General features: G+C 43.1%; 1 protein-coding gene across 1 annotated transcript; it reads left to right on the forward strand.

Annotated features, from left to right (window-relative positions):
* Nucleotides 1–2363: 2363 nt before the first annotated feature.
* On the forward strand, nucleotides 2364–26424 carry dyrk4 (dual-specificity tyrosine-(Y)-phosphorylation regulated kinase 4; the record flags this gene model as incomplete). The annotated part of the gene is made up of 15 exons (XM_079224120.1): nucleotides 2364–2395; nucleotides 2931–3000; nucleotides 19104–19187; nucleotides 20866–21018; nucleotides 21231–21381; nucleotides 21616–21779; nucleotides 22662–22798; nucleotides 23456–23596; nucleotides 24374–24512; nucleotides 24740–24821; nucleotides 24930–25102; nucleotides 25210–25270; nucleotides 25434–25563; nucleotides 25744–25886; nucleotides 26147–26424. 15 exons carry the CDS (start codon nucleotides 2364–2366, stop codon nucleotides 26422–26424), a joined length of 1938 nt encoding a protein of 645 aa, XP_079080246.1.
* Between the last annotated feature and the right edge of the window lie 509 nt (nucleotides 26425–26933).

The raw sequence follows: 26933 nt of genomic DNA on the forward strand, positions 1-26933 counted from the left end.
AGTTTTATTTAAGAGAGATAAAGATTTAAAGAGATACTCCACCTGTGGTCGTATAGACAATCTGAACATTGGAACTCTGTACATATTATATCTGTCATTCATTTCCTGAAATAAATGTAATGAAACAAGTCAATTATCTACCAATGCAGTAGGATTGTTCGGACCTTTCATATTTTTTAATAATCATACTGCCTGATTTCAAAATGACGGTCTCTCTATTGGACTTCACATTATCATGTCCCCTGTTGCGGTGCAGACATGATGACAAAGGGCTTTTGCACAGAGCAGATGTATTAAACTGGTCAAAAGATCTCCTGTGTCGTTCTCAAACACATGCTTTTGTCAAACTTAGTTATCTCAGTTGTCAACTCAAATGGTGCTCAGTTTCATTGCTGCCTATAATAACAGGAGAATAAGCTGAAGGTGTCAAACTAAAAGCTGTCACCATTCTCTATGTGCAGAGCTAAAGTGATGTCTGGATGTCGCTATCTGACTGGTGCTGCATTGTTGCCTTGTTAATTCTATATAAACCACGTTGTTGAAATAAATCTGAGTTGTGCTGTTTCTTTTTTTTTCAGCAGGTGATCTTAAATCTCAGGACAAAGTTAGAAATTATGATGAAAAAGCATTGACAAGCAGGTAAAGATCATAATGCCATGGCAATGGCTACACCACAGACTTGTGTTCTCTCTGATCATGTGTTTTGTCGTTCATGGAGTCTTTCTGACAGTTTCAGGATGTCCTCTGTAAAATTAAAAAGTGTTTCATTTAACTGCCTGGAAGTGCGCACAAAGCAAACATTACTCTCTTAATCGTTTTGTTTTTCGTTCCCTTAGCTAAATTGTATTTCATATGGGTCCATTCATATTTATTATCGACACTGTAAAATGCAATAGCTGTCCTGACTTACATTACATTAGTTAACTTTACTCGACTATCAAAAATATCACTTCTTACTAGTCTTTACGAAGTACAGTTCATTTACTTGCAGGTTAATTGCAGGTGGAAAAAAAAACATTTCAAGTAAATGATACTGATACATTTTAAGTTGCAGAACATGTAACATTAGTTAGCACAACTTAAATAAAGGAATAGGAATACACACAAAGTATATTCCACTTGGAATAATTTAGTTGTTTGAAATAGTAATTTTAAGTAGGTCATACTAGGTCAAAAGTACATCTTGAGTAAGGTTTTCAGTACACCTTACTTGAATGGTGCTCTACACAGTATAAATGAAAATAAATGGATACATTTATGATTACATGATCATTAATGTGGCGTTCCAGCATCAGACATGGTGTGACCAATTTGCTCAACCAATTAAATGATTTACAGTAGAAGTAGAAGATGATGGGAGACAGATGGTCCACACTAGGGTCAGAATTAAGTGGCACTCCACACCTGATGCTATTCAGCCAATCAATGCCGAAGAGAGGAACAGTTTATCTCCAGAGCTTATTAAAGTTCATCATAATGATATATTTTACCTGAATGTTGTTACAGTTGATTCTGGAGAATTGCAGCTTTCTCTTTTATATGAGACTGTTCTATATTTAAGTTTACCATATGAGTGTCATGTTGGTTACCGCTTCAGGGGCCCAAACTCTGTAGAACCCCTGCCCCTCAGGACAAGTACCAACAGCTCTGGTTTACGTCATACTGAGGTGAAATTTGATAATTTATCAGAGGTACTTATAGAACTAAAGGCCTTTTCTCACACAAGACCTTTTGACGTTACAGAAGGGAAAGCACAGTTAAATTAATGTTCGGCTGTTGCACACTGTACCCATTTCAGGTCACACATCATACTATTCTAACTTTCTTCCATTCAATTTCCTTAATTTTCTATGTCTTACTGCTTCCCCTAGCTGTCAGAGCATACATTCAAAAACAAAAGAAAACAATGGCACCAATTTCCAACAGCTTACAACATTTTACATCTCCACTCACTTTTTTCTTTCTTTTTTTTGACACTATTTAACTTCTTATTCATGTTTTCAAAATAAATGTTAAGCATCGAGAAGTTTTCATCTAGGAAATGGTTGTTTAAACTTTAATGCAATGAGGAAAATGTATAGCCCAGTGGGTGTCTGTCCCTCCCTTTGTCTCGCGCTCTCTCTCCTCTCCTCTCTCTCCTCGCCTCTCTCTCTTCTCATCTCTCTCAACACGCACGTGAGCACCTGCCTGAAAGCTGCGTCAGAGGGAAAAAGGCAGAATCAAACTGTCAGTGAGCACTTAGTGTGGCGGGCATAACAGCCATTGTATTTTGGATAAGCCGGTGGTGGTAACGCTCCACTTTATCCGTTGGGCATGCTGTGCATGATCGCTTCATCACTGCCACCTTGTTGATTTATTTCATCATGAGCGTGCCGAACAAACCCTCAGAGAAAAGGTCAGTGCGTGCTTGTGGACAATAAGTCGCAGTGTTGTATGTTTAGTCATGTTTCCCATAATATCTTTGTCATTCTTTATAGTCTTCGCTTATAGAGGCCAGTCTATAGATTTAAAGGCTTCAAACTGGTTTTCTTCGGGCAACGTTAAGCCTTCCATTCACAGAAGTGATCAATCTTCGAGTGATTGGCTTCGGCTACTTGTTTAGACACGTGACTCTATTGGTGAACTAACTGACTGACTTCTCACCTCCATAAAACAGGCAGAGTTGCTGTGCTGAATATAAGACAACCCAAAGAGCATGTGCCCAGAAGGTGTCAGTGTAGTTTAATGCAAAAGGCTACAGCAATGGAAAAGTATCTCAATCTTACAGCTGTGACTGTCAATAAGAGAAAATGGCTCATAACTTCCTGCTTTTTTAAATATATGGGTCTATATATTGTTGTTGAACCATGGACCAATAAGTATTGGCATCACCAAATATGATGTTGCATGCATATGCAGTTATATTAAACTCAAGTTTTTCCTTTTGACAGAATTGGCTCTAAAAATAAGTTGGAAAGGCTATTAAAGGACAGAAAAGGCACCTTTCCGCTTCTGATCAAGGTAAGAGGATAGCTTTTCATTCATGTGAATACCAAGTCTTTGATTGGCTTGTAACGTTTTTTGTTTTTGTTGTCAGCCTGACCGCTTCGGTATATTACCATAATTTATAGCGGTGGCCATGTTTTTGAGTGCCTCCAAGCAACCCTATACCCCGTGTTGATCTGCAGGCCATTAAATAAATGTTATTTAGGGGATTTTGTGCACTCAGCAGAAGAGATTTATTAGGGAACATACTCTGCCTTGTGATGCTCTTGGCCTGCTCCACTAAGCCATCTGAGAGAGGTGCCCTGCTGTTTCTGACTGCAAATGTTTGGAGAGCAAAACTACCCAACCCTGAGCCATTATAAGGCCACATACTGTATCGGAGGTGTTCTATGCTGGGATATCTGCTCTTCATGGAAAGTTCCACGATCAATACGACACACTCCAGCTACATTGAACCGATTCACCCCCTACCTTCCCGAGTGGAGGGATTACAATGTTAAAGGCCTCTCAGAGCTCCTGTAGGACACTCTGCTACTTACTGTTGATTGAACTTTGACAATACTGATTCGTACTGCAGAGTCGGGCTGGCCGATCAAAGAGAAAATCAACATTTACTTTTTGCGTAATGCAGCCTTTAAAACTGGGAAAAGACACTTGAATGCGATACTATGCCCGGCCATACTGCAGGGTGTGTTGGTCTTCAACTCGTCAATGCTTAATCCCACCATTGTCCTTTTATGTGCTTTGATCTCAGTGCTTTAAAAAAAAGGCCCCTGACATAAGATATTCTCATTAGAAGAAGATACGACCGCTGAAAAACTTTGATCATCAGTGAGAAATTGGAAAGCGTTGCGTCAGAGGCGTCGTTTGAAGCTGTTCTGGTTAATACTGTGAGTGGATTCCACGCACAGGGTTTCTGTTCAAACGGTTCTCTCTTTTTCAAAGTTAGGCTATCAACAGAGAGCATTTGCGTCAGCAGATGCACTGTACCTCTTCAAGATGTGGAAATGCCCCGAGACTGTAGCAGGCAGCGTGCTTTGACATATGACTCAGTACTGTAAGTCCACCTAAAACATTTTAGCCCTCTGTTAATATAATAAAGCACATTCAGATACTTCCAATAAAGTGGTTCATCACACAACTTATTTTTTCTTTCCCTAACTGAAGACTAATCCCGACGTATTGGAGTCTCAGTGCCAGATTCAACGTTCTGTCCAGGGATTTTTATAGATTCTAACTTCAGAGTTTCTGAACCTTTTTTTAATATGATGATTCTTTTTCTCAATTGATATATTAATAGTTTTTGTCTGTAAAATGTTAGCAAAATTTCCAACAGTCCAAAACCCCGACTATATTCAGTTTACAATTATATAAAACAGAGGAGAAACAGGTGTTCATCTCTATAGAGAAGCTGGAGATGGAGAATGGTTGCTTTTAAAAATGAATAGATAATCAAAATAGTTGTAGATTAACTCTGTCGATCGACTAATCTATATAAAAACAATGCCACCACACTTCAGAGTACAGAGAAGACTTCCATGACCTGCTTCAGAGTATTAGAGCAGGCCCATGCACATGCCCCGCCTCTTCCCGACTGACTGAGGAATAGGGAGCGCGCCTCCCCATTATTCCGATGAACCCTGCCCCTGATTGGGTTTCTCATCACAGCTTTGTCCTTTGTTGACACCGGAGCCACTGAAATAAAAGTGGCCATTAAGAGAGAGAGCTCACCTTTGCTGATATCAGTGTCACCAAGCATTATAGAGCATTAAAGCCTATATAATGTCGTCCTTTCTAATAGCCCCCTCTGTTTTTTTCGACTTCTGCATGTGTGTGCATAGGTTTGTGCTGTCAAGTACGTAATTTAAGTTGAGTCCATGTTTCTGCGTGTGCCAACTGAAACTCCTCCGGCTTGTTGTCAGGGCCGTCACATGGCCAATGCGTCTCAACATGTGAATGCACCGTAATAGTTGGCAGCAACCTCTCTGCTGTGGATGACTGTTATCCAACCCACTGGTGGTAGCTGGGCTGCGTTTGGCCGTATCCTGCCACGGCTGAGCCTATAGTCTTTGTGCTGCCATGTCACCGCTGCGAGGAGGTGTTCCAGAGAGGACAACTGGACTGAGGCACCCCCCAAGTCTGATAAACATTAATTGGATTTTTAAAAGAATGCTGGGTAAACAGCCACCCTGGGAGTTGTGTTAATGAGTGCCTGGCTCGGTTGCATGAAGCGTCTGTTTTCCTTTAACGGTGAGTCATGCAATGCAGAGCAGCTAAACCGGGTATGCCAACGTCCTCCCCCGTCACAATCTCTCCTTCCATCTTCTTCGGCTCAGGAGCGTTGTTGTGTAATAATGTGTGAGGTCTTATCTAAAGTATCGTTATATAAAAAGGATTGGTTGTTGTCACCTTGTGAGGCGCTCTGATTCCCTCATACATGAAATTATCATAATAATATTTTCATTTTTGTGATTAGTTTGAACACATTATCACCACTGTGTCCAAACCAGTAAATGCTGCAGCTAATGAAACCCAATAATAAAACCTAAGCTGAGTTAGACGGGACCTTCTCTCTCCACTGTGTTTTGATGACATTGTGTGGCACGGTATAGCCTCTTGTATTTGGCACCCAGAGACAACAAGCGTTTCAATCCTCATTGTCCACATCTGCCAAACATGTCACTGGGTTAATCCCTGCAATTTGCGCTAATTGTCACAGTTTGAAGGCAGTGTATTGTCTGAGTCGGTCTCGCTCGGACACTGGGTCTTTTGTGTCCAGGTGCCGACAAAAGCGGATCGCCTTGCGAGGTTGTTGTTGAAGGTGACAGGAGAGTCGGTGCTTATGGGGTCAAAAGAAGAGCGGACACCGCTCATCTTACCTGGGCGACAAAGCTCGCCGTCGCCCGTCACCCCTGTAAGAGCAAGGAGACAGGCTCACGGTGTCAGAGGGCAGGGAGGTGGGATACAGGCAGTGAGACTCAGCGTTTCCTGACTGAGAAGAGAAGAGAAGATTTGAAGAGAGGGGAAAGAAAGGGGGTCAATTCTTGGAAAGTTCAAAATGGAAAACGAAGGATGGCTGACTTGTGTTGCCTGGAGGAGGGCAACAACAGAGCCATTCGAGGACGAGGTGTGTGTGGCCCCAGAGATGCCAGGCCGTCATCACTCACACGGGCCTGGCTGCACGAGTGCAACTGCTCCATCCTCAGGTTCTCAGGGCTGGCAGGGCAGAGTCTGGGGCATCCAGGTCAACACCCGCATTGCGCATGATAGGGGCTTAAAGCCTGTCGTGTTGTAAAGCATATTTAGCAACGCAACCTGTGACACACACGTTATGATTATGGAGGTAAACTAGCAGGCTTGATAAAGTCTCACACACGCATGTTTTACGCCACACCTGCCTCAGCTGTCTGGCAAGTGGGCCGACTTCCTAATCTGATCAACCTTATTGAAATAACAGAGAGGTTCTGAGGCGCGAGCGGAGCCAGCCATGGGGCCCTGGGTCGGGTCTCATTCCAGGGATGGGAAGCAGCCGATCTTAGATGGCAGGGGGATTAATGAGGTAAGGCTTTAGCTGGGCAATTTGGAGAGAAAAACTGATTATGTTGCCCTGAAAATAATAGATGATGGTGTGTCAAGTAGAGGTTGCCTTTCTAGCAGTTGAAGGAGCGTTCTGCCCGTTAATCTGTGAGTGTTGGTGTATTTAATATTTAGGAGAGACGATGAGATAGCAAACGTAGGAATATAGCTTTTGTAGTGACTGATTTGAGGATAGAACTATAAATACAGTATGGCTGTGTGAAAAAGGTTTGTTTTTGGTGATACCGCACAACGCATGGCATGAAGATGTGATCCTCCGTCATTGAGCGGTTTTAGGATGATTCGATCAAGTTGTTTAGTCATTGAATCACTGGATTAGGTTTGTCTGTATTCTAGACCATCACTCAAAAGTGATGGATTCATTTATCACACTCACATTTGAGAAATGGGTTTTTTAATATCACCTGCTAAACAAGGCCATGGAACGTGACTTTTGGCCCACTTTTTGACATTTTAATGACAAACGGGATCTCTGTCTGACAAAAAAAGCAGATGGGAAGCTTTTGTATGTCTGTTTGAGTTTATTACAGAACATGAAGGGATGTGTCATGTATTATGAAGCACAAGAGGATTATGTGTACTCTGTATGTAGGTGGACTCGACAAGCTGGCACAGTTGACACAAATATGAAGTAGTAGGTCAACCTCCGCCTCCATCAACCACCACACACAATCACATCTGCAAATACACAAAGGTGGTTATACATTATGGGGAAAGTGTATGTGACAAAAATTCTGTCATTCTAGGCAAAGCATCTTTGTAAGAAGCACAAACAAACAAAAAATATTGAAATGAAACTATTGCAATGCCAGTTCGGAGAGGGCTGATTTATTGGTACCTGGTATTGCTGCTTGCGGAGAACCGCTCATCGCTCATTGAGCCCAGGGGAGTGAAGAAGAGTGCGGTTGTAACGTATATGTCAAGCATCCATCTGGAAAAGAGTGCACTCCCTTGGGTCCCCAGCAACACACCCGAAAAGTGTGAAGTAGATCAGATGAACGGTTCTCCAGATATGCGGAGGACACACACGTAAGACAGCTGGAGATTCCTTGCTTTATAGTTCAATGAAGACTGAGAAATAATTCAGTGTCACTTATTAATAACTCTTTTATTGATATCATAATTATACTGTGGTAATGAATAATAATGTTACTGATCTGTAAATGTATGTTGTTATAAATGTAATTTATATATCATCCCATCCCGCACTACTTGTGCAATGACTCAAAATGAATATATGAATATAGAGGTGATAAGTATCTGATTTGCAATAATAATAATTAAAAAAAAGATTTAATGTCACAGTTATTCATCAAGGGGCGTCGTGAGCCACCATTTTTACCTTGAAGTTACAGCTGCTCTAAAACACAGTTAGCTGCATGTACGCAACACTTAGGAGCCATATATATATATATATATATATATATATATATATATATATATATATATATATATATATATACATGTTACATCAGTACAGAATGTTCCTGACTGAAGCGACGCAGCAAACGTATAATGTGACTGAGTCGCCCATTTAGACTTGGACAGAGCTTTGCTACCATCAAATACTTGCTGATTGTTACTGTTGCTGGACACAAGGTGCATTAGGGAGTTTTTTTTCTTTTTATGTCTCACCCTCTTCACCAACGTGAAGTGGGCCTCTACACATGGCTAATGGGATTTTGCTTGGTCTGAGCCCCGCATATTTTGTTTTAGCTGTGTCCACTACAATCACACACACATGCACACACACACACACATGCATGGATTTAATTGAACAAAGAAACACACACAAAATCACTCATTGCTGATTCCTTTTGAGCGATAATGAGGATAATCAGGCAAGAGATTCAGAATTTGACTTGATTGTAATTACTTTGTAATAACAACAGTTTATCACTTCACCCGTGACATGTCATGTTTTTTTTTTTTTAGGGGAGCAGAGGGATCAACAGTGTGTGCAACATAGAAGAGGTTTTGACATTTTTAGATTTCTGCAAGCATTGCATGTTTGGGTGATTGGATGGCGAGCATTTCTTTTCATCGAAAAGTGTTAAGACCAGGAAGCCGAACGTGGACCCAAATGCAGCACACGGGAGTCACGGGTGAAGTTGAAAAGGTACATTTTCAATGTACATACAAAATCCATACATCCTCTGAAAGCCCTAGGTCTCTAGTTCGTGGTTGTACAGTACCATGAAGCTGTGATTATCCTAGATGACAACAGGTCCTTTTATACAGTGACATCAAGTTTCCAAAAATGGTCTACAATCACGTATTTCAATGTATAGAACTGGACCCACAAGAGTTTCATATTTCCAGAAAAACACAATTCATGCAATTCCAAGACTGTTTAGGAACCTCAGCATGCAGACAACGTAAAATACGCCATTTTTAGAAAAAGCAAAAAATAACACAAATATATTGCATGCATCGCAAAACTGCATAGGATTACCATAACGTTGGCATGTCTGTAATGGGGTCATTTGTAGGTCACCATAGATCTCATTTTCATTCAGTTATCTTCAGGTGAGAGGTCAGGACCCCTTGAAAATATTGGAGGCTTAATCATAGTCTTTCTCATCAAACTAGCATGGCTTGGCTGGTACCAATAGATTAATTAAGTTGTCAAGCTTTAAGACTAATTATAATACGGGTAGATCAAATCAAGCATTCTGATTGGTTGAGAGTGAGTCACGAGGTGTAGCCCGACGCGCAGCCGAGGGCCGGCAAACCCTTGAACTGTACATTATTGTAGACACAGCACTGCCTCGAGTACCTTATTGCTTTTATAATACGGGTACCTGCGACTTTATAAATAGCAATAGTAAGCTCCCTTTCAGCACAAAATAGTTGTAGCCATCAAACGTTGTGTATCGCATTTCAGCAACAGAGAAAATAGTCCCGTACGTGTATGGCGGTTGCATAAATCTGCGATTTACTGACCAGGCCGGTTGGAAGCAGGTGGAGGATGACACGCAGCCAGCGATGTAAAGAAGTGCTCTCGCTGCTGCTGTCCGTCTTTTCTCCGTCATTTTTCTCCTCCATGATGTTTAGAGAACTTGCCTCGCGTCGGGAAATTACCGACGTAATTATCTCTCACTGGAAATTATCACGATTTTGTGGTCAAACCCTTTTCATTCCTCATCTCATTTTAGGGAGGACGTTGTGTTGTCGTTCGTTATGCTAGTGTGGGGGATGCTACGTGAGCTTGTTAGCTGTTCCGTTTGAGCTAACGTTACTTTTAACGAAGAGCCCCGTTGCAATACTGTGAACACTCAAGCAATACACCTGCAGGGCTCTCAAGTTTTTAAGACAGGTAAGAGTGACATATCCCCCCCCCCCCCCCTCCCGTATGCCCACAAACCAGCCCATTATTATTATTAGCTTCATTTTCATTGGTTGCTGGATTACATTGCACCCAGATACAACAGATACATTTTTATGATTGGCTATTCGTGTAGCCCATTTCTTTTTTTTGATTGGCTGATGAGTGGCACCTCACGGCAGAACGCCAGGGGATTCGGGGGAGACGTGCTTGATTCCTCCATGGTGAGGGCAGCGCAACCAGGTCATGTTTGCGCGCTGCGGCACATTAAATAACCTAGAGTTTTTTTTCAGCGTGAGAAATACGATGTGTGGCGGGAGGGCGTGACTTAAGACCGAAATGCGTGACAGTCACGCTCAATGCGTGACACTTGAGAGCCCTGCACCTGCAAGTTAAGGAAACCAACGTCTGCGAGTCGTTACTGCGGACGTTACAATATCAAAGTTTACACGAACATGTTTGGTAACTGTCAAGCTTGAAATGACAACTAACGGTCGCGCAATTTAAATCTACCTGTTATTTTTAAGTGCGCACTGATATGGAACGCTCTAAATGTAAACAGGCTGTACAGTACTTGATGGCCGAATAAACTACACCTCGTGACTCACTCTCAACCAATCAGAATGCTTGATTTGATCTACCCGTATTATAATCAGCCATAATAACAGTCAGTTTTATAGTCCCGTATGTGCGTCCCGTACGTGTATGGCGGTTGCATACACGTACGGGACTATTTTCTCTGTTGCTGAAATGTGATACACAACGTTTGGTGGCTACAACTATTTTGTGATGAAAGGGAGCTTACTATTACTATTTATAAAGTCGCAGGTACCCGTATTATAAAAGCAATAAGGTACTCGAGGCAGTACTGTGTCTACAATAATGTACAGTTCAAGGGTTTGCCGGCCCTCCGCTGCGCGTCGGGCCTAACAACTCCCTTGAACAGTACATTATTGCACGACACAGTACTGCCTCTCGTACCTGATTGCTTAAGCATGCTACAGTCTGTTAAATACAGTAATGTCTGCCGTGATTTCCAGGGTCACTCAGAGGGTTAAAGAGCAGTGTCCCTTAATTCTTGGTCCCATGAATTTGCCTTCATAGACAGCTGGATGAAAGACTAAGGGAACATTATCTAAAAATACTTTGTTAATCTGCACCAATATCTATTGCCAAGATCTACTAACATGTATACCTAAGGCGACAATTGACTGTGTATCTGAGTGTGTCTATGTACATGCACTCGAGTTAATCTGGGAACTCGACCTATATGTTGCTAAGAAGCCTTCTCCCCGTCCAAAACTGCAGAGGCCACAGTCCACCTGCCAGCCAGGTCAAGCTACCCACACTCCTCTCTGCCAAATGGAAGGAGACTCTGATACTGTCTGTTTTGGCTGGCAGCTCAACTCGCTTCAGTTTGCCTCATCTGGCACCTGGCAGCAATTAGCAGGGGCCTAAAAGCATGTAAGGCACCGGGTTATGTCCTCTAAAAGGAGGTAATTTGGCCCTGCTCATCTTGCCTGGTGTAGCTTGTCCAGCCATCTGCTGTTCACTCTATCCAGATCTGGCCTGATGGTTCAAACACGTGGGAAAGGTGTGTCCCTGAAAGGCCAGCAGCCGGTCAAATGGCTGTTATCAATGGGATTAGAGCAAATTAAAATTAGATTAAAAACTAAAACCAAAAAGATGTTGAGAAATATAAGAGATACAGCAGCCAGCCACGACCCTGTGCCATGTAAGCTTAAAAAATGGCTGACAGGGCAGTAATGAAATACAGTAGTCTGACGAGTCACGCTACAGAAATAGCAACATTTTTCCTGTCACTAAAACAAGGTGATGAATGGATTTAAATAGTTTTAGATGGGCAGAATGTATGTAACATGCATGTGGCCACTAAAAAGACATGTTCTTTGGCATGATAACACTTAAAAAATAAATGCTGCACTGTAACTTGAGGTACTCACTTACGTACAGTAAATAATTTAATCATCAACAATGAATATGAGATATAGGGAGGTAATTACAACATGGCTACCTGCATGAAGATCATACTCAGCCGCTGTGTCCTGTCCTGCTGTGGACTGCAGTTCCCTGCCACTGTGTGCAGCAGGCAGGAGGCCAGGGTCAGCCATGGGTGTGGTTGGATAAGCTTTCACCTACGCACTAGTTGTCAGCCAGAATGTGGCATCCCGCAGGGGTTTGTGGCAGCAGCAAAGCAGGTGGAGAACGGTAGACGGGTTGGAGAGGGAGGGGGGTTGACAGCCCCTCTGGCGTTGTCTCCAAGACACAGTGGCAAGTGAGAAGGCAGGGGAAAGTTGCGAACGTCACACGGGAGGCCCATTAGAGCTGCACCTCCTCCCTGTCTGACTTCCTCAGCCCCATGAAGAGGGCCACCGGGGAGGATGATGGGTTTCTGTATCTACTGTAACCCCCTCCCTCTCTGGACCTGCACTCCCACAGGCCTCCTTCACAGGATGCTAAGTGCCAGGCCCCTGCTGCTGTGTCTCCGGCACCGGATGGGTCCCTTGTTGAGTCCCATCCATACGTCACTGGCAGCGGCAAAGACAGAGAGCACTCCCTCACCGACTATAGCAACAGCACAAAGCAACAGCCTCCTCTCACTGTCTGTCTTCAGCCTGCCTCTCTACTCTCTACTGCATACCGGAATAAAGAAATATAGTTTGGATGAACCTGACGACGAAGAAAATGAAAGGACTCCGAGGTCTTAAACAACCAGAATGTAACCGTTTCTGAATAGATTATGCAGAGTGGAGGGGGACTACAGGAAGCTCTGCGTTAAGACGTCAGTACATCTTCAGGATCCACATCTAAAGACAACAATGGAAAGTCAGCGGAACTGAACTTTGTAGCCTACTTTGTAGTTCACGAAGAATTTTATTCTGGCAAATGGAGACGAGCAGCAACACCATAACTTACCGTTTCTAGACTAGACGCGGAGGAAATGCAGGCCTGGGGTCATCATCATCATCACCACCATCCTTAATTTTGCTTCTGAGTGCGTCCATCTAATCTCTGACTCCCTCCCAACCCCCTCAAGATGGAAATGGTGTCTAGAGGCTAAGGTGGGCTTCAGGGTGTGTTTGTGGCAGCATGGGGGAAGATGTGCTATGTGGGAAGACGGGACCTCGTCTGCCTGCTGTGGTTTTAGCCTCTTCCAGGGCTGCTGCTGGGGCAGAAAACGGAGGGTCCAACCTGAGGTATGTTTGGAGGCAACAGAGGCAAGACAACTATTTAATTTTTTTTCCATCCACCCAAATGTTTTCTAAATGCCCGCACTCACACTCTTTCTATCTCACTTCTTTTGTTTTGTTTATTCCCTGTTTAGAGTTTCTATTTTCAGAATTGCTCACTGGTATCACAGTCCTCCTCTTTCATGCTTCGTCTATTTTTGGTTGCCATGGTGAGATATACTCTCTCTGCATTGTTTTGCTCAACAATGTGTGATGCACACAGTATAGGGAATCTCCAAGGTGAATTGTGGCAAGGTTTACAGTGGCTGACCTGCCAACAGTTTGAGGATGTACTTTTTTGCATCTCTGCTACATACTGAAGATACTGTGCAGAGCCAGAGCATGACTTCCGAGTCATTCTTTGTTGTCCTCAGCTGTTACGTTCTATACCCAATCAAAACAACACAAAACAAGTCTGCTACAGTGTGCCCAGGCTTTTTGAGGCAGTGATGGCTGACTCTTTATCTGCAGCCAGCGTTAAGGAGGGTGAAGCTTGTTGAGGGGATGGTGGCAGCGGTCGTGTATATGGTCAGTGCTCTGCGAGTGGTGGCGGTCGATGAGGGTTGGCAGGTTGGGAGTGGACAGGCCAACACATTAGGAGGATATATTGATGATTTTTTTGGGGGAGTTTGGTCTAGCAGGTGGCACAGTACGGGGGAGGGTTCAATAATGCTACCATTCAGGAGAAACAGGAAATGTGGTTTGACTGAGAGGGCCCTCCTTCGCGAAAAGTCTTTGTTTGCAGCATTTATGATGTGAGGATCGAAGCTCGTTTTACTTGTCCAGGTTGATGCTGAGCGCTACACCATCTCCAGTGACTGGGCGTTGATAGAAGTGGGGCAGTGATGGGCGGTGATGTTGATGCGGGTGTCAGGAATGAATGAATGAACTTTCGTCTTGGTGACGTTGAGGAGGAGCTGACTGTGAGTACACCACTGGGTGAAGAGGGCAACAGATTGTTGGTAGACTGTGGTTGAGTCTGTGAGGAGGGCGAGTATCGCTGTCAGCAGAATATTTCAAAGTATGTTGTGATGGAGGATGCGCTGAGACAGTCATTGATGTAGAGTTAGTGTGGAAAGGGACACATCTCACAGCCTTGAGGGGCTTCAGTGTTGACGGTGAAGATGGTGGACATAGTGGTGCCCACCCTGACTGCCTGTCACTTGTGTATCCAACGGATGACGAGTGTTACGTGAAGACATGAGAGTTTGTTGATTATCAGGTGTCGTTGAATGGTATGCTATTAATTTGCATGTTAATATCTCTTTTTTTCAAACTGCTGTGTATGTCACATGGGTGGTGCAGTGGGAATCTCCCCTCACGGTTGGAACCTGCTGGCAGGCCCCTATGTGTGGAGTTTCCTTGTGTTTTCTCCGACCTCAATGTCAAACGTCAAGCTATTCCTTTAAAGTCACATCTTGAAGATCTCCGTTTGACTCTTTTCGGCGGCAGCCATGGCAATAAGCGGTATTGCCATGTTTTCCCAGAGAAGGGGGATCACCCGAGTTCATAAAACTTTGAATGCAAGGGCTTTCAGGAGTGGGTCATTCATTTATTAAGATGAACATCTTTACATTTAACGAAATATTTCTGTGTTTCTATAGTAATTGAATTGGTCACATTCACTATACGTCTTCTGATTTCAATGTTTCCTATAATACTGCAGTGTAGGAATAAAATAAGATGCAAAGTAATGTGTGATTCCGTCTAAAACTACAATAGCATACATAGCCTACAGTCTGGCCTTTTCTACTCCGGTTGTATAAGATGAAGGCCTCGTGCCTTATCATTATTAATCAGGTCAGATTTAAGGAGCCTCCCTCTGTTTCTCCTGAAGGGCCACTCCACCAGCGGGGGCCCATCACAGCATGAGTCCTGAAATCGTGTGCCAGTTCTTGCACGCTTGTTAGCAGCACCTCACGTAATGTCTGATCGAGCTCCAGTGATTTAACCTCGTGATTACTTAGTGTTTTATTGTGGCTATATTTAACTTCTTAAATGCAACAGAAGATTAGGGAATAGGAGAATCGATTAGGAGAGTGGAACAAGGAGGCAGGTGCAGCTTCCTTGATGGCTGCTCATCCGGTCCTGAGGCTGATTACTGAAATGGCCTCTGCTGTAATTGCAATTGAGTTGTTTCTTGCAGTGAGGATTAGTCAATGGAAAACAATTGTCTTCTTACACATCACAGCAGCCACGACGTGTTAAAACTGTAGTGTCTGTTCTCTTGTTACAAGTTTTAGCTCTGAGAAAATATAGTTCACAAAAAAGAAGAAGACGGGGTTCTGTATTTGTTTCTGACAATTTAACATTTCCCAGATGTCTTGGCAGAGACGCTGAATGCCCTTTTTTCATAACTCTTCTTTCGGTGGATGTTGATTCTGTGTTATCTCTTGTACCAATTATGAAAACCGATTTCGATCTCAGGAGACCACCCTGGTTAAATAAAAGCTTCCTGCAGGTTGAGAATGTATTTTCAGAGCTCCAGATCTGAAATTTGACAAGGAAAGATGGCATCTTACTGTCTGTTTGTGCAATTAATACTGAGAATTCAGCAAAATAAGCATACTTTTTGTATATATCTAATGAAGCTAAGAGACAGGGAGTATGTTATTAAAAAGCTTTCAACAACAACAACAACAAAATGTATCCGGTGATATGTTTTGATTTGCTTCAAGTGCAACCCAATTTAAAAGACGTCTTCGATTTTTGCTTGAGTGATTTATATTCTGTTTTCCGACTGCAGCTCGTTCGAGAGTTAAGACCCCTGAAATAATAATGAGTGAGAAACGAGTGAACCTGCACGGCACGACTTTGACAGTCAGTTTGTAGAGCGCGAGCAGAACTACATAACATCACTGTACAACAAGTGTGGCCACGACGTGCGTGCGTCGGTGTGAACCCTCACGGAGCGTCGGTGTTGGAGAGCGCATCAGTCGCTCCATGGCGTAGGTGGACTGCAGCGGACGGATAAAAACACATCTATATCAAGAAATCCCCGGCTGTCAGCGGCAGAAACCTGAACAGGTGGCGGAGACCCTCGACAGCTTGCAGCTCGCTAATCGCTTCTCTGACGACAGCGCAGCCACGTCGTGCGCGTAAAGCCAGGAGTGCGGCAGGTTCGGGTCTGCGGATCTGATCAGTCATCGGGAACGGATTCGTCAGTGTTGATTCAGTCCTCCTCAAGAAGTTGCGTGAAGTGCGTCTTGGTTTTGAGCCTGGACTGACAGATTTGGATACCATGACCCTTTGTTGAATTTGAGCAACTCTCTTCCGTGTTTGGGTTGCCAAGCTGCTGTAAAGACCGACACCGATAACACGCAGCATGTTGCCAGAAATAAGTAACAAGGTGAGGCACTTTTTTTGTGAGCAACTTGGATGTCTGTTAAACAGTAGCGTCCTGTGGTGTATTATAGCGTGACTTTCAATCAAAGTGTCAAAATTATGTTTTTTTATAATGGTATGATCGGCCTGCTCATTGAATCAGTTAAAGCATTTTATATTGTTATAACCATACATTATCTCACATAAAACTTTTGCATTCGCCAAGTAAACTTACAGATTTCCTATTTTTGCTTTTCCGCGGAATGAGCGTTCCTTTTGCCCAGATACAGGGCTTGTTCCAGGCTAATTCCATGTTGGGAGAAACCCCTTCACAGGTATCCTTTTACAATGATGACCTACAATAAAAGTCATCCATTCACTGTGCATTCTCTAATAGCCTTTCTTGATACATGCCAAGAATGTGAAGGGATTTTCAATTTGCTTATTCTGTAGTCCACCCCCTTTCTCTGCACCGCATGCCAAGGTATGATGAAAAATCGGATCCACTTCTATTTCAGTCGTTGTTTCTCCTACTTATTTCAGTGTTTGTTGTGCTGACAGAATGCTATAAGCGTGCTGGTGTATTTTACACACCTTACATGGAAACTGTTGCAAATTGAAACCTTGCCATTTTGGGAATTTCCAGCTTTATATGTTTTTTAGTAACATAAATTAGATATCATGGAATGTTTGCATTGACAAACTAATAATCCTAAAGCCTAACATCAATGTTGTGGTCACATTTGATGCCAACAGAAAACCGCCTGTTGTGTGCAATAAAAACAACGGGGCTGTGTGATTTATACATTGAAAAAAGACATGCTGGCATGTCTGACAGCCGATAGTGTGAGTGGGCACAGGTTCACAGCTTGTTGATGTTACTCCTGGTTTTATTGCTTTGCTGACCCCCTGACCAACTGACACTTGAGGACCCAAAGCTGCTCCCACACCCCTACTGGGATGATCCTACCTCCAGTTAAGACCCCCAGTCACACAGCGCAGAGTCGGCATTGCTGCTGACATCTGTTTCTGTGTCTTCGCCTCCATTCATCTATTCGTGTGACTTTATTTATACTCGTTGGCACATTGAGAGCAAATGCCCACTTTCACATGTGTTACATTTGTGCCAAGTGTAAATGGACTGTATTCATGGCTACACGGGAAATATGATTTACTGTATTATTCAATGACCGCTTTCTAGTGCAAACATGAATTTTAAGCATGCCGACAATGATAGATATTTATATATATATTGCTGTTCTGGCTTTGATAAAAATCAAAATATTTCAGCTTCTAAGGACAGAAGTGAGAAATATACAGAAATGTGTGCACTTGGGCATATGTTATGATGTTACTTGGTTTCCATTGGCTAAGTGCTCATTAGCCAGGCTTACCGCAGACTTTAACAGATGATGTTTTAGAAGCCAACCTGCCACAGTGACCTACATGGCTCCTGCTGTCGCTCACTGTGCTCCTGTTATTGTAGCATGACTACATTGTTGTATCAAATCTTTATTTGTGTATACGAGTGCCGTCCTCGACTACAGAAATTCTTAGTCGAAAAAGATTTTGTCGACTAATCGATTAGCTGATCTCAACAGATCGGTACAACTCCACAAAGTTCCCCCACAAAGAATCACACAGGCAGCCCTAGACTGTCACTATATGTGTTTTGCTTGTCTTACTGAAATATTGTATCAATTTTAATGTGCTGGGGAAAGCCAATGAGTGTTTGCAGGATGCCTTTACGAGTAAGATTCAGAAGGTAAGAAGTCAGTTCAGTGTCTCGTCCTCTTCCTCTGGTCGATACATCCGTGAGCGCTGACAGGCCTTTTGCTTCTCAATCAGAGGTTAACTGTAAGATCATGGTTGGGAAGCCGTTTCCTGTCAAGCACCTGCGGACCACACCACACCCAGCCTGTCACCCCTCCCTCCCTCCCCAAATGTGATTTCAGCTCGTATCCCCACACGGGGCTAAGCTTTATTTCACCCATATGGTGTCGCCCCGACACAGTTGCACGCTCACCCGCTGATTAGCAAGGCACATGTAAGCTGGCATGGTGTCAAAGAGAATCACACTGAATCATTCCCAATGCGTATGCTACGTCAGTATATCGAGAACTCTGCTGCTTTATTACTTTATTTGTCGCTTCCTTTCGACACATTTAGAATGGTGGATCTGTAGTTTGCGCGGGCTTGGTGGCACGTGTACACCCACAGCCAGACACATGGACATGCACATGTTCACACACCTGCGCAAGCTAGCAGGTACACAGAGAGCACTAGATTGCGAGAGGATTGTGGTTGCCAGGTTTTTGCAGAAGTAATCTATTTTAGGATCATAGTACATTCTTTTTGCTCGCCTCGCTGCAATCTGGCTCAGCTGCCCACAGGCTGTGTATTTTTGAAGAGACTGGAGAATCCAGGCAGCATGAACACAAGTAGCAGTGACTTATTATTATTCATCATGACTGCTTTAGTCTGCCTCTTGGCTTAAAATAATTTCTAAATCCAACTTCAGAGGTCATGCTGGCATACATAGCGCTGTATGGAAATCATTGCAGAAGAAAGATACAGTTGATATGGTTTTTAATGAATCGCTCTCATTCCTCCCACAGACGTCACGACCGGAGGCCTTCCCTCACCCACACAGACTCCCAGCAGAAGGCATCCGTCTTGGAACAAACAGACCCTGCTCACAGGTCAGCGCTTCCCTCCAGCAAGAGGCTGTAGCAGCAGAGCGCTTATCCACAACGTGAACCAACAAGGGCGTCTTTTCCGTTTAGTGTTTGACTTTTGTGTGGCTTACTTGAATTATTTCATCAACATTAGCTCGAGAGAGATTTGTCTTCTTATTTTCTTTTCATGCACATGCAGTGAGCTATTACATAATTCTCTCTCCTATTAGAAATAAAAGGCTTAGATGTGACTCATAGATGCGTGTTATGTTGTTTTGACCATTAGCCGAGCAGCTCATTGAAAAAGAAGAGCCTCACTAAAACGTGTTAAGTGGGATAGTCACCATTCAGATCATCTATATTGACATATTCCTTAGAAAATCATAAATGTGGCACTATACATCTGTCTGCACATATGTGGTTATGTGGTGTAACGCATCAAAGTTTCCATTGATACAAGTGCAGCTTTTTTAAGCAGCATACCCCCGGTTATGTACAGGCACATAACTGTGTTTACTTCCTTTGCCTGTTGTGGCAGATGCTGGCAACTATATTTAGCCCTATCTCTATGCGTCATAACCAAGTTGGCAGATCCTGCAGCAGCCCTTAACACGTGAGATGTACTAACTACTACAGTATGGATGGGGAAGCTTTTTTCCCCTGGAATGCTGTTAATAATTAATATCAAATAATGTATTATGTTGCTAGTGCAGTAAATTACTGAAGGCTACATGAAAGGATGTAGGATGTAGAGGCAGCTCTGTTTTGAATTATTCCACCTGAAATCTGAGTGGAATTGCAACTCAGTAAGGGACGATATGTCTTATAATATACTGTATGATCCCTCTTGACACAGATACTAGTCTGTAGGATATCTCATTTTTCCCAGAGAACTTGGCACAGGACAGAGGTCTAATTTTGCCCATCATTGCCATGGCTCTACCTTGCAAGGCTGTGACACATGTAATCATGCTCTCAGAGCAAGCAGCATGGCAGCCAGTGAAAAGCAGGTTGCTGCTCTTCACCTCCCCCAAAGAGCCACCACCGACAGCCTCTGTCAGGGCCCAGCCTCACAAGCTTTGTCCCCATTTCACTCTCAACCTGATCAGTAATTCCAGCCGCCGCTCGCTGAGGGTCCTGGTCACCTGAGCCTCGGCAGACGAATTGCATGTGAAAAGGATGTAGATCGCGAGCTGAGAACACACACCACAATTGACGAGCTGGAGCCCGACAGACACATACTCTTGAAAAAAATGAAAGGGTCTGTAACAAGCTTGTAGCTACATTGTAAAAAGAATAATTCATTTTGACTTAACACTTTCTGACCCACTCTTTCTGCCTTTGTTGTGTGTAGATGTGCTGTTCAGTATTTGTTATTCTGTTCCATTGAAACACAGTGGGCTATTCCCGACAGGAAAAGATCTTAAAAGCCTCCTAGCTGAGGAAATGGGCCATTTTCTTTGTAGAGTCTCCTGAATATTCTCTTTTATTTCTGAAGTAGACACAAGTCTGCATTCATCAAAGTCTTCAGTCACACTGCCTGACATTTTAGGTTGTCGGAGTGCCTAGAAAAGCGTGTTTCCTCATCATCTGACCCTATTTCTGTTGTGTCTGTTTAGTGTTGTCATGTAACTTTATTGTTTCTAATGTGCATTTATTTATTCAAGGCAGTACGATTTAAAACAATCCCTCTGGTTTACAGAAGTTTGGCCCTGGTGTAGGGACCCTGCCTCAGCTTGAGCCACCGGTGGTCCAGGTGGTGGTCAGCAATGCCAAAAACCAACACCAGCAGTCAGACAACATCCTGCCCCAAATTGCCAACAAAGGGGGCCAACACAACTACCAGGCACACCCGGTGAGGCTCTCATACACCAGCAGCTTGTAAAACCCTCTAGTGACAGCTAGTTTAGCATTAAAGACAAAATCAATATTTCTCCAAAGTAGCTAAACCTCAAAACTGAGTAACAGCATAATAGATGCAGTGACTGTGAAATGTCGTTACTTTATCTTTTCTTTGCTCATAATTACAAACGGACTCTGCTGTCTCTGTGTGTGCTTATTGTACAGGATGAGAGGCCGAAGCCCACCCAGCAGTTCAGTATGCGTATTGGTGCAGCAATGGATAAAGTGTCTGTCTCCCGCAACAGCAAGATTTTCAGCAACAAGCTGGAGAAAGAGAAGGCATATGAGGGACAAAGGTTACCCATGTCCCCCATAGGTATGATATTGTGGATAAGAATACAATACAAGAGAATTGCTGAATTGTTGTCGCACATTTTTAATCTTTCGGGGATGTTCCAAGACTTGTAACTAAGTAACATTTAGTTTTGATGCCGTAAAAATAGCATGCCGGCATTGAAGTCGATTGTTCACAATCCTCTGCTCTTGGCAGAGGTGCAATCAATATGATAGTGACTCATCTCAACCCTCCTCCTCCTACTTCCTGTTGCAGAGGCACTGAAGAACTTCCGGGACCGGCTGACGGAGTTTGAGCAGGAGGAGATCATGGACTACGCAGAGATCTGGTTCCTCGGTCTGGGGTCTCAGAAGATCGAGGGTTCCCAAAGCACACCGCAGAACTCTGGATACGACGACGAGCATGGCAGCTACGTCAGGGTAAGATGGTTGGTCCGTCACAAAACATTAAGTCAAATTTGTTGTTTGTGTGTTAAAGAATTCTTCTTTTTTTACTATTGTTGAATGTCAAAAGGCAGTACATTTAGAAATGTTGTGGTTGAAGCTCAAGCCTGGTACGCAAACTTTAAAGATCACGTAAAAAATACTCTCAAGTCTTATATGATAACATCTCCCAGAGGCACTTGAATGCACCGCCAAAGAGTTTAAAAGAGAGTAAATGTCTCTATAAAGTGCCAGCAAGAACTAAAAGTCACATTGTTGTTGATTTGTAAACCACCAGTATAGTCCTAAAAATGGCCCCATGGTTCTTCAGAAAAGTACATACACGCGTCAATTGTGCACACACACACACACACACACACACACATATGCATGCCTTCAACCTGCGTAAGATGACCTGTACATGACCAGACGCCTTTATATGACCTTAATCCAGCCGCTGCAGACAGTCTGTTGGGCTGACTTCATTGTTTAATACTGTACACAACGAACTGAACCTGAGGTCATCCAGCCCAGTGACAACAGGCTAAACTGCCTTGTATACATCAGGCGACTGACAGGCAGTTATTTGTGAGACAATATGTGATGGATGAGCTGTTAAAGGCTGAGCGACTTGACCATTGTTTCGACTTGTATGTCTGTAATGAGGCTCATCTCACTGTCACAAGCTTGAACTGACAGTGACAGCAAAGCACAGTTGAAACTGTAGCACACAGCAGATCAGTGTGAGTGAGTGTACAGCCCATCAAAGGCGTTGTCATTGAGTGAACAACATATATATTCATGTTATTATGAAGCGATGGATATTTTATATTGCATAATGCTCAAATATTCACAGTGTTCTTCCTTTTGCTTTTTCAGGTGCTGCATGACCATATTGGATACAGGTTTGAAGTGCTTGAAGTGATTGGGAAAGGCTCCTTTGGGCAGGTCCTGAAATGCCTGGACCACAAGAACAATGAACTCGTAGCCATTAAGATGATACGGAATAAGAAAAGGTACGAGTACACTCAATATTTCATTCTCTTAAAATGATTCATCCAGAATATGTTTGAATATATGAGAACATGTTTAATAAATATATACTCTCTAGAATAAGTTATTTATCACAATAAAGGTGTCAATTCAACTGAGATCGGATACCTTGTTTTCCCAAATCCCCTTGCTGCGATCACTTTACATTTTAGGAGTCAAACTGTTGAGATCTTGATTTGGCGTGATAGAAGTCGGAAGCCGTGGTGTTATCTCACCTGTCCTTATTCACAGAGGATCACAGCGACAGCCTGTGAGTCCTGTAGGTTAGATGCGGCAGTCATCGGTCTCACCGCCACTTCAATAATGCAGAAAACAAAATGGTACAAACTGCTTGCCTCGGGAGAACTCTGCTTATCTCTCCATGGAGACGAATGTGTGTGGTTGACATCAATAAATATCTAGGGATTGATGCGCAGGGACAAACCTCTCAGAGATAGTCAACAGCAGACATGTTCAAATAGTATTTCAAACATTTCCATAGAGTGCTACTATTTGTCACAATTTGACATGGCAGAACTAAAATACATTAATTAATTTTGGCCCTGTGTGTTAAATGGTGTTGAAATCCCCAGTAATATTTTTGTATTCCAGTTCTCTAACACCTTTAAATGTGTCTGTAGGTTTCATCACCAAGCTCTGGTTGAGCTGAAGATCCTGGATGTTATAAAAAGGAAAGACAAAGACAACCTCCACAACGTCATCCACATGAAGGAGTACTTTTACTTCCGAAATCACCTCTGCATCTCCTTTGAGCTTCTCGGGTTAGTACGCGTCTGGTGACTGTGGACTTTGTTACCTGTTTCCAGACAAAGCTCAATTGTCTTATATCCTTACTGACTATGTATTCTGCATGCAAGCAAGCAGGCCTGCATGTTCATGAGTTAGTTCCACAAGAGAATATATAGACATTAATGTTATTTAAAGCTGCAACAGCACGGTTAGATCACTGTACTGTCTTCACAAAGGCACTTCTAACTTGTCTCTATTCATTCATTCTAACACTACGTGACCAGTCAATCAGGAGCTGAGTGGTCACCTGTGTACCTTAAGCCATCTGTGTTTTAGCGCAGGACGCAACTGATATCTATTTGAAGGGAGATAGTTCTGTGTATCACTCAGGCTGAATGACCTTTAGAGGACGTCTGGGACTGCCACCTTGTCTTACATTACTGTCACCCAATCCTTTAGTTAAGGCCTTGATTCGAGCCCTATCTCTTACCCCTTCTTGCTTGATGGTGTGAAGGCTCAAGTTACACAGTCTAAAGAAGTATATGCTTATGACAAGTAGCAAGAAACAGTAGGCGGACACATTCTGTGTCTCTGTCTCCCTCTGAATGAGAGCACAATCAAGGATTATGTAGAAGTTCTTCCTGGGGTGCATTTTTTCTTTAAGTGAATTCACACTGAGCTCACTCTGCTATGTTAGGAACAAAGTACTTAGATGGAGATTATTGTAAAGAAATGGAATCCTATCAGTCTTTTTTCTGTTTTAACGGCATTATGTAAGTAATGATATATCATGTTGTTTCTTTCATCAGAGTGAACTTGTACGAGCTCATCAAAAAAAACAACTTCCAGGGCTTCAGTCTCGCTCTCATCCGTCGGTTCACCCATGCTCTTCTCAGGTGCCTGCAGATGCTGCACAGGGAAAAGATTATCCACTGCGACCTCAAGCCGGTACTGACTTCATAGTTTCTGGAATACCTGAACCTTTTTTTGAGATATAGAATATAAGACACACTTTAGGGACCCTTTTCTTTGTATTGATCTTTGCACTGCTGTTGATAATTGATTCCCCAGAACAGTAGTGTAAATGTTGCTCTATCTTTTGGAACAATATGATATTGCAGCTGCATTTTATAAGAGCATCTTTTTTGAAGGTGTTTACTTCTACTTTTCAACAGGAGAACATCCTTCTGTCTCAGAGAGGGCCAGGGAACATCAAGGTGGTTGACTTTGGATCAAGCTGTTATGAACAACAAAGAGGTGAGAGCATAAATCGCAATGAGAGAATAAATAATAATACTTAGCGTGTCGGAATATTCACAGAAATGGTCCCATATCCCTCACAGTCTCTTCTGTCTTTTCCCTTAGTGTACACCTACATCCAGAGTCGCTTCTACCGCTCCCCAGAGGTCATCCTGGGTCACCCATACAGCATGGCCATTGACATGTGGAGTCTGGGTTGCATCCTTGCTGAACTCTACACAGGCTATCCTATCTTCCCAGGAGAGAGCGAAGTGGAGCAGATAGCCTGCATAATGGAGGTACGGCATGGAACAATTGTGTGTTTATTTTAAAATGTAAACAACTTTCCAATATGGTTGTTGAGTTGCATCAGTTTGTTAAGGTGTCCTGATATTTTTACTTCCAGGTTCTTGGGATGCCTCCAAATGATTTTGTTCAGTCAGCTGCGAGGAGGAGGCTGTTCTTTGGTGAGAATTTATTCAGTTTCAGCTTTTTTAAATATATCATTTCTGCTTGCAAACAATGTAGACCATTGCTAAAAGCCATCAGAAGATAAAAGGTGTGAGGCTACTATATAGGAACAGTGTGCCGAGATTATACATCAGTGCTGTGTTTGATAATTGTGTGCAGACTCAAAAGGAAACCCCAGGAACATCACCAATAGCAAGGGGAAGAAGAGGAGACCCAACTCCAAGGAGCTGTCAGCTACGTTGAAAACAAATGACGCTTTGTTCTTAGACTTCATCAAACGCTGCCTCACGTATGTGTACTCTTGACTGTACTTGAGTGTCTACCAGAACAGGCTTTCTTTAATCTGTAATGAGCTCCAAGAAACTGCATGTGACTTTCTTTATTACATTTTCTTGAGTGGTACTTTATTAAAGAGGAAATCACAAACTGTACAAGCAGACTTCAATTATTTTTCTGTGTGTGTTTTCAGTTGGGACCCAACTAAACGTATGACTCCAGATGAGGGGCTTCAGCACGAGTGGATCCTGGAAGGAAATTTTAACAAAGTCCGTCCGAGAACAAAGCCAACCGTTAAGAAGGTCTCAGACAGTTCGACCAGCAAGGCTGGTAAGAGTACAGTCCATTTCATCATCCATACTATATACATTTTAAGTAAAAGTAGAAATGATAGATACAACACACAGCTGAATTAGAGCAGAGACCTGTCTTACATAATATAATGCTAAATAAAATCTGTACGGTTCGAGTGGAATGGGTGCATGCTGCTCACTCTCCGCTACTATTAGCTATTGCCATCGCAGTGGACATACCGACAGAGTTGTTTTGTATTCACCTTGAGCTGACATTTAATGTCTTTTCTTTCCATGACACAGCGGAGAAGGTCAGCTCAGAAAGCAGCGCCACTGACAAGCTGAAGAGAGATGGCACAGCAACAGCAACAAAGATGGCCCCCGCCGAGCGTCTACGGCCCATTGGCGCATCAGCGGAGGAGGAGGTGTGTGAGAATGAGGGGAAGCTGTCCACGGAGACCAAGCAGCAAGAAGCAGGCGGAGAGAGGCCCGTTCACATCATCATCAAGCCTCAAGATGAAGTGGGCACAGAGAGAAAAGATAGCCAAGAGCTGTCTCCGTGTTTGCCCCCTATTATATAACAGTCGAAGGGAATCGTGCTGCGTTCATGACATGTGGGAACTCTTGTTTAGGCTCAGTGTCCCACTCCCCACCTGAGAGGGGTTGAGTTGGTGAAGTGGAAGTAAATGGACAGCTAAGAGAAAGTGGAATTTGTTTGGGCCTGCACACAAAGAAAATGTACAGATTCTTTAAATCCATTTCCTATGAACACTGCCATTTTGCTCCTGTGTCTGCACGACGTCACAAAACCACATGTTAGAGACGTCCGAGTCAGAAAAAAGTTTTCGTTTCTGAGTTTTAAGTCGGAAAGAAGTGGACGTTTTCATCTGAAAGGCAGGAAGAAAACCAGTTCCCACATGCCGTGAACAAAATATAGATGTATGGAAGGGACACTATGATCATCAGCAAAGAGGGGCATCCTCTATTTATTGTCTTAAGTATACAGTCTTAGTGTATTCTTTTATTCTGTGAAACTTTGAGTTTGTATGGCCGTGAAGTCAGTCAACCAGTTGTACTTTTTTTTTATAAA

This window comes from Taurulus bubalis (genome assembly GCF_910589615.1).
Source record: "Taurulus bubalis genome assembly, chromosome: 9".
NCBI classification, from domain to species: domain Eukaryota; kingdom Metazoa; phylum Chordata; class Actinopteri; order Perciformes; family Cottidae; genus Taurulus; species Taurulus bubalis.